The sequence below is a fragment of the Pelodiscus sinensis genome, chromosome 1, assembly GCF_049634645.1.
Source record: "Pelodiscus sinensis isolate JC-2024 chromosome 1, ASM4963464v1, whole genome shotgun sequence".
NCBI lineage: Eukaryota > Metazoa > Chordata > Testudines > Trionychidae > Pelodiscus > Pelodiscus sinensis.
In genome coordinates, this window is record NC_134711.1 from 106,546,220 (window position 1) to 106,554,828 (window position 8,609).

Consider the following 8,609-nt stretch of genomic DNA (forward strand, 5'->3'; position numbering starts at 1 on the left):
CTTTTTTCTTGGAGATAAAAGTAACAATTCTCTGTATTGTGTTTAAGTTGTAATTAAGAAGGAGGTTCTCAGTCCATGGCTGGATCTTCTAGCAAGCCCCAATCCAGTCCAAGTCAAATCTGAGCCTAAAGATTTTTAAATTTCAGACCTAAACAGAAGCATGACTAGGTGCAAAGGCAAATCAGGAGCCTGTTGCTTAGGAAATCAACACTGCTGATTTGTCGGTTTATAAATAAGTCATTCAAACCTTGCATTCAGATAAGCCTATTCAGTTGCCTTTGACCTCTGAGATACTATGTTCAGCCAAGGGCAGAGCTTTGTTCTTAATCCTGTCTGAAACAGGGATATCCCAACCTGACAGTCTTGTCTATTTTGAAAAGTAGAAATCTTGACAATCTTATTGGGGTTTTATAGAAAAGGCATCTATCAAGGCTCAAGACACTCCTGCATACATTACAAAAAGTTAGAATATACAACTTCCTCACCCATAAATTTGATTCCCTTTAGAATAAGGGTGGGGAATCTTAGGCCCTGAGGCCAGATGCAGTGCTTGGATCTGGCCTTCAGGGCTCTTCTTACCCCCAGCATTGGGGAGCCTACGCTGGCACTCCAGCCCCCCTTGGTCCCTGCTCAACTGATTTTTAAGCAGGGTGGGAGGGTTTGCTCAATTGCAGCCCAATTGTGCTGGAGCACTACCTTTCCCTAACTATAGACGGGCTGCTCCAGCCTGGCTGGAGTACCCCTGCCTACAGTGGCCCCTTTTAAAGAGCTAGGCTTGATGGTTAACGGTTAACATCCCTACGGGGAATACAACCTTCATCAGAGGAGGTTAGTAGAGACAGCCAGATGTGGTGCACCCAGTCTCAGAAACATCACCTCACTCTAATTTGGACTGAGCATCAGACAACTAGCTCTCACTTGTGAGCCAGAAATATTCATAGTGTAGTATGAGTCCAGCAGCCACAGTACATTTATTTTTTAGTTTTGCCACCTAACAGCAGGACTGTGCTGGCTTAAAACATTGAATAAACTTGCAAATGTCAATATAGACTCAGTTTGCCATGGCTTATCACAGGAGGAGTATATAGCGAGACACTTTAAACAGACCTGGTTTGAATCTGTCCAGAACAGGGTCAACCAGATTCTTTTGGGAAGTGGAGGGGTTTGATAGTGATACTACTTGTAACAATGTCTGCCTTGTGCATCAGTTGTGTTCAGTGGTGAATTGTACAGAAACTTCTTGTAGGAAATGAGGAACATTTTTTTCTTACTACAGGAAATTCTGTAAATTGTAGTGGATTTAGAATTTTGATCAGTGATTTCAATGCTGAAATAACTTACAGGTATAATTCACGGAACTGTCTAACCTGTTAATTTTCTTAAACAGTTAATTATCAATCTGATGGAGCTGTTCCTGTAAGCAATGGAAGCCTCGCCTTTTATCCAGCACAGACTGTTTTCCCAAGACCCACTCAGCCGTATCTGAATAGTCGTGGATCTGTTAGAGGATCTGCAAGAGGTGGGAGATCACTGACCAATTCCTATCGCTCTCCTGGTGGATACAAAGGTATACTTGCACATATTTCACCAGTGCCCTGTGAATAGATCAGTTCTAGCTATGAGGGGATATTTCCATGAATGAACCCGAAGAGCTAATAGCATTGAAATTGGAAGTGTAACATCATATATGAAACACAAAATACTCCTCTGCCAATTTCTATAAAATGCTGAATAAACCATGTGGTGCTTCAGTGACTTCATGCCTGTTGGAGCAAAGGCACTCTAGTCCCTCAAGTCTCTTCTGGACCCCTCTTGACACTTCTAAAACAGGAATACTTTGAACTGGGAGAGGGGAGAACTGGAAGGAGAGGGCTTGGGAGGAGGGTGCAGTTCTAGTCAATGTACCACATTTGACAATTCTGCTATAGAGCATGGTCCTACAGTTTGACGAGGTGGGTTTCATTCAATCTAAGTTTATAAAAAGGTAACGCTTCTATCAAGTTGAGTCTGAATCCTCATTTTCTAAAAGCAAGTCATCTTGACTACCCTGACACTTTTCTTCATTTTCTGTTAGTTGCTGCTACTGCTTTGATTTTTGCTGGTACTGGTAGCTTACTGTGTTCACACTATAACTACAAATGGCCTCTTGTAGTAGCAAGAGCTAAAATGAGTAAATTTCCATGTAAATTTGTCACTAGTTTGATTACAATAGTTTTCTTTTTTGGCAAAGTAGAGCAATCATAGAACCATAGAACTGGAAGAGACCTCAAGGTCATCAAGTCCAGCCCCTGCTCTAGGCAGGACCAATTCCAACTAAATCAACCCGGCCAGGGCTTTGTCAAGCAGAGACTTAAACACCTCTAGGGATGGAGACTCCACTACTTCCCTAGGTAACCCATTCCAGTGCTTCACCACCCTCCTAGTGAAATAGTTTTTCCTAATATCCAACCTGGACCTCTCCCACCACAACTTGAGACCATTGCTCCTTGTTCTGCCATCTGTCACTACTGAGAACAGCCTCTCTCCATCCTCTTTGGACCCTCCCTTCAGGAAGTTGAAGGCTGCTATCAAATCCCCCCTCACTCTTCGCTTCTGCAGACTAAACAGACCCAAGTCCCTCAGCCTCTCCGCATAAGCCATATGCTCCAGCCCCCTAATCATTTTGGTTGCCCTCTGCTGAACCCTCTCCAATGCGTCCACAACCTTTTTGTAGTGGGGGGGGCCCAGAACTGGACACACTACTCCAGATGTGGCCTCACCAAAACCAAATACAGGGGAATAATGACATCTCTGGATCTGCTGGCAGTGCTCCTCTTAATGCATCCTAATATGCCATTAGCCTTCTTTGCTACAAGGGCACACTGTTGACTCATATGCAGCTTCTCATCCACTGGAACCCCCAGGTCCTTTTCTGCAGAACTACTACTTAACCAGTTGGTCCCCAGCTTGTAACTATGCTTGGGATTCTTCCGTCCCAAGTGCAGGACTCTACGCTTGTCCTTGTTGAACCTCATCAGATTTCTTGTGGCCCGATCCTCCAATTTGTTTAAGCATTTGGGCTTAAAATCTGACATCTCTGAAAGGCATTGCTTTAAAGTTCTGCATCTTATGCAAGCCACGTACTTAGTCACTCTTATGACAGAGCCATTTGAATTAATACTTAATATCACTCTCTTGTGTCTGGGTGCTGTTTTTGTAAGTTCAGAAAGAACGTCATTAATGTAATGTCAGGTTCTTGCAGACATCTACCATGTTCAGAATAAATGAGTTCTAATAAAATACTGTTAATGAGCTATAAATTTAGATGTCTGATTGCCATGCTTGTGAATTGCGCACACACAGCCTCTCTGAAATGGAATAAATTGTACTTGTACACATTTTGTAAACTTTTTTAATCGATGCTGAAAATTCCCAAAGGGAAATTCTTATTTGAATGCGGGCAATAACTGACTGACATTTTAATTTTATTTCAAGCAGGTTTTGATGCTTATAGAGGATCCCCATCAATACCTAATGGCAACTATGGCCAGATGCAGTTTCCTAATAGAGATTACCCTGGAATGTCATATTCTCAAAGGGTGAGGATTTATTTTCTTGTAGCTTTCATGTGTCCTGTTTTGTGGGATGATAAGTTTTTTGGCTACAAACTAGGAAGTAAGTTCAAATTTCATAATACAAAAGTTGATACAGCACACAGTGCTATTTTTAAGTTGACTGGTGTTTCAGAGAGCTCTAAGTTCTTTAGTTGGTAGAAATCAGATTATTTTATTTTTTATATTATATATATAAAAAAAAATCTTGGTTGATAGCTGGGTTTAGACCTGAAGCTTGCCTCTGACAAAACACAAACAGGATACTGTAGAGAACTTTTTTAGACATAAGGATAGTATACATTGAATGCTTTGTTCTCTCCTAGCGGGTTAGCTGCTGTTGTCATAAAAATTATTAATCAAGATTTTGCTCATTTCACATCCTTTGGGAGGAGGAAAACCTGCTTATTTCCATTTTTCAGAAGGTTGCATTTAGTGATATAAACCATGAACGGGTTACCTTATCATATGATGCTTACAGTTAATAGGCACCTCACCTGACCAAGGTGGAGCTGACCCTTGGCTGGCAGCATACTATGGACAAAGGGCTGTTACTTCGATGGACCCAGCTGACCTGTGCAGTGCCAGGCAGGGGCTGCTTCTGCCCACCTGGGCCCACTGTGGGTGCTGCCAGGTGGCCTGGTTAAGCTATAGGTTTAACTGGTTAAATGTTTTAAATGTGACTTTTATATTCCTAGTTGCATTAGATAGCCACTCTGACAGTTTACCACAGGCATCTATTGTCCTCAGCGTTGTATGTAGGAAAACAATAGTTTGGACTGTAGAGCCCTTAATGTCATCTTAATTCTAGCTAGTGTTTCCCAATGCCTCTTACTTTACTCTGGATTGGGAAAGCAAGTTGGCTGATGTTCAAAGTAGGTAGGGCTGGTGGATTTACTGCATGCATGTGCTCCCTGTGTTGGGAGTTCTGCCTACCCCAGCAGTATCTTCTCTACTTCTGGGTTCCTGTGAGCACTAGTAGCCAGTACTGTCTCAACCTAAACATAGTTATTAAGGTTCTTCTTCGGGTAGTCCCCGTGGGTGCTCCACGTCTGGTGTCGGGCTGGTCCCGGCGCCAGACGTGGAGCACCCACGGGGACACACCTCAAAGAACCATCGTTACTGCACCAAAGGTGAGTAACCTCTTCTTCCTCTTGGTAACAGACTACCCAACTATTTGTTTCGTTATATTGAGATGGGATTATTGGAGTATGATATACCGGGGGCTACCACTGATTGAATGGTCATATTAAATAGCACTACTCATATGGAGTTTTTTCAAATGACACTAGTTTGACTTACACTGAACTGCAAATAGAAATACTATAATCAATTTTAAATCCTCATGTGGTTTGAATCCTGGCTAATTAGAAGTTATTCAAACTCCTGATGTCTGGGATGCTCAGGCTAACATGACAAGGGGGGTTTGCTGAAGGTGCATAGTGGTAAATAAGAGGCTCCTGTGCTCTGAAATGTGTTCTTTTTTTCTAACTGGTTCAGCACTTGTGTTAAGTTTCAAGACTACAGCAGTATCTAAGGAAGGAGAATGAATGGCTGGAATTCCACAAATAGGAAGTTGATCAATATTGATGTAGTCTCTGGACATACAGAAAGCAATTAATTATCATATTTTGTACATCAAAAATAAAAATTCTCCATCATATACTGATTAACTCTCTAAGCAAACTAAGTGTACTAGAGTGAATAGCCTGAATTACAGAATGCTAACTTTCTGTTTGGCAGTTATATTCATAATACTCCTGTTTTAACTAATCTAGTACTTTTGTTTCTTACAGGATGTTAATTACCAGCAGTGCTATAAACGAGGAGGAGTAACGAGTGGTCCTCGAGCAAACTCAAGAGGTAGGACTAACGTGATATCCTCAACCATGTACATAAAATATTGAAATACAATTATATTCTGAATAGTAATGGTGAAGGCATTGGGGTTGCAAATAACTTAGATCAATCTTCTGCTGTTTCCAAGTGTAAATCCTTTTCAAATTGAGCAGTAAACTTTGGGATCTCCAATTTAAGTCCTTCCTAGTTGTTAAAACACTGCAAGTACTAAAGATTTGGCCATTAGAATAGTTAATTAGATCTGTCAGAATTAGTCTCCCATAGCTCCAAGTCTGCAGCATGAACAGAAGTAGAGAAAATTTAGTAATATGAACAGAGATATACACAGGGTGTGAATCTTGCATCCTGTATCTGGTAGCTAATGCTATTTCACTTAAGTCTTTAGCCAGCTAAGTATATATAGCTACTCCTCTTATTTTAACCCTTGTCTATAGGTAACCTATCTATCTAGCGAATATATGGGTTCCAAAAACTTGGGGCAAGGTTACACTTATGTCTAATAGGTTTCAGTATGAAGCTGTTATATTGTAGAGGCAGCATAACTTCCAGGTTGGAATATAATCACTAAAGAGATCTTGAAATTACTGATATTGAAATCTGAGTACTAATAGCATATTATGTATCAGAAAAATTGCCAATTAAGACATTATGGAGTGTGGGGAAAATTAGCCTCCTATGAGTGTAAAAGAGGGTCTGTGGTTTATTGCTCAGCATAGAATAAGTAAGGGAGTGAGTTGCAAACCAAAACCTTAACTTGTTTACTTTTTAAAACAAAATTTTGGTTTTAAAGTTACAGGAAAGCCAATCTTGTGTCAGCAACTTTTAGTACTAAGATCTGATCACGAAATTTTTAAGAGTTCTTGTGTTTTAGGTTACAGACGAGAAAATAGACAGGAGGAAAATTGCTCATCAGTTAGAACTCGAGGTGTAACACATGGTAGAGAGTACTTCAGAAGAAGGGAACTGAGCAAACCAGATGACTGACTGAGAAGTGAAGAGTCTAAAACAATCTCGTAGCAGAGGACAGACAGATAATACTTCAGTCAGTTACCAATGGAGTTGATATAACTTTGTGTTTCTCTATTACATATACTAATGTTTTAAGGTCTGTTTGTAGGAAAAACAGAACTTGCCTTGAACATTTGAGGTGACTTCAGTTTAAGATACCCACTAATATTATTTTAATGGAATGTTGTAGTAGTGTACTTCATCTAAAAACTCGGGCACTTGAATGAACCGTTAATGTAGCTTTTTACTTTTTTGTGGTGGGGGGTAGAAAGCCACTTGAAAATGGCTCAATTCAGATTAAGGCATTAATGACCTTGATAGTAGTACTCCATTCCTTATTGTCTAGAGTAAGCAGTCAGGACACAGTAAGACTGCTTTCAGATTATTGAACCTAACTTAGCTTTCATATCTCCTGAAAGCTTGAGGTGCTTCTGAAACCTTAAACCTCCAATTGGTCACCATAAGACCTTCAGCTAATCAGTAAAAATAAACACCCCTACTGACAATCTTAGAGTTGGTGTGGTCTTTGGAATTAGACATACATGACACACAGTTCAGCTAAAGCTGTATGTATAGCTGCAGTCATATATCCTTTAGGATGTGGAGAAAGAATAGTGACAATGAAGAATCTTTTATTTTGCAAGGTAGTTTTGACAATGAATAAAGTTGTTTGTTCTCACAAGGCTCCTTTGACTATTATTTTAGTAATTGCAGTATGCTTACATATATATATATATATATATATATATATATATATATATATATATATATATATACACACAATAAACCTGCATGCAAAAAACCCCATAAACTTTCAGGTCTTAACCTTAAACCTGTACTTTGAAATATATCATTCTGTCCAATTCTAAGAATCATTTATTGTTGCTAATGATCTTTAACAGCAGGATGGAGTGATTCTTCTCAGGTGAGCAGTCCAGAACGAGACAATGAAACCTTTAACAGTGGGGACTCTGGGCAGGGAGACTCGCGCAGCATCACCCCTGTTGATATGCCGGTGACAAGCCAAGCTGCTACCATACTACCAGTGCACGTTTATCCCCTCCCACAGCAGATGAGAGTTGCCTTTTCTGCTGCTAGAACATCTAACTTGGCCCCTGGAACTCTAGATCAGCCCATCGTATTTGACCTTCTGCTGAATAACCTTGGAGAAACTTTTGATATTCAGCTTGGTAGGTTTAATTGTCCAGTGAATGGAACCTATGTCTTCATCTTCCACATGCTGAAGCTAGCGGTGAATGTTCCACTATATGTAAACCTTATGAAGAATGAAGAAGTCCTTGTGTCTGCATATGCTAATGATGGGGCTCCAGACCATGAAACAGCTAGCAACCATGCTGTCCTACAGCTTTTCCAAGGGGACCAGATCTGGTTACGTCTGCATCGGGGTGCTATCTATGGAAGTAGCTGGAAATACTCTACCTTTTCAGGGTACCTCCTGTATCAAGACTGAAATCAGTACAATGTTTACAAAAGCTGTTCCAAACAAATTGGTGGAGGGGGGGGGGGGAGAGGAAGAAGTAGCTTTGCACTTAATACCAATTTCATAGAAATATGGTTCCATTATGTGGGAGATGGTGGTCCTGTTTGCTAGGTGAAATCCTGGATTCGGTTTCTGAATCAGCACTAATTTGGCACTTTATCAATTGTGATGTAGCCTTGCTAGTTAAGCTGTGAATGTATATTATTTGCACTTATCCTTTAACTGTATTAATGTCCAGCTTACTACACTACTGATATAATTGCCTCGAAGTATGGGCTATTCACAATGCCTTGTTGTGCCTCAATAAAACAAATTAATATGCATTTTAGTATTAATCTTGATAGTGGTTTTTATTGATAAAATTCCTAGCCAAAAACCTGGTCTAGCTTGTGGTATGAAGTATATTGCATTTTTAACAGGAAAATGTAGTCTTTACCCTGAATTTTAAGAAATGGTGAATTTTTTAGATAAGACCATTGTTTCTTCCTCTTGTCAATGATGTGTTTTCAGGATTTTTGTCCTTTCCAGTGCTAAATGAATCAATGAGAGGGCTTGCTTACTACTGTTACTGGTATTGTTAGATGTTTCAGTTAAGAACTTGCTCCTGATTCACTGTTACCTTTTCTTACATGTACCTTATTTTAAATGTC

At 40.0% G+C, this 8,609-nt stretch overlaps 1 protein-coding gene across 10 annotated transcripts in view; it reads left to right on the top strand.

The window, feature by feature from the left end:
- The window catches only part of CAPRIN2 (caprin family member 2), a 79,458-nt gene extending 71,168 nt beyond the window's left edge, over positions 1-8,290 (top strand). For 5 of the 10 annotated variants that reach the window (XM_075940655.1, XM_075940633.1, XM_014579704.3 and 2 more), the window contains 4 exons: positions 1,388-1,567; positions 3,475-3,578; positions 5,387-5,453; positions 7,361-8,290. In XM_075940655.1, the coding sequence (XP_075796770.1) occupies positions 1,388-1,567; positions 3,475-3,578; positions 5,387-5,453; positions 7,361-7,929 (920 nt within the window). In that variant the 3' untranslated portion in view covers positions 7,930-8,290. Of the gene's footprint in view, positions 1-1,387; positions 1,568-3,474; positions 3,579-5,386; positions 5,454-6,321; positions 6,820-7,360 lie in introns of those variants that run through there. The other 5 variants (XM_075940643.1, XM_014579705.3, XM_025190921.2 and 2 more) reach the window with 3 other exon arrangements.
- Positions 8,291-8,609: the final 319 nt, after the last annotated feature.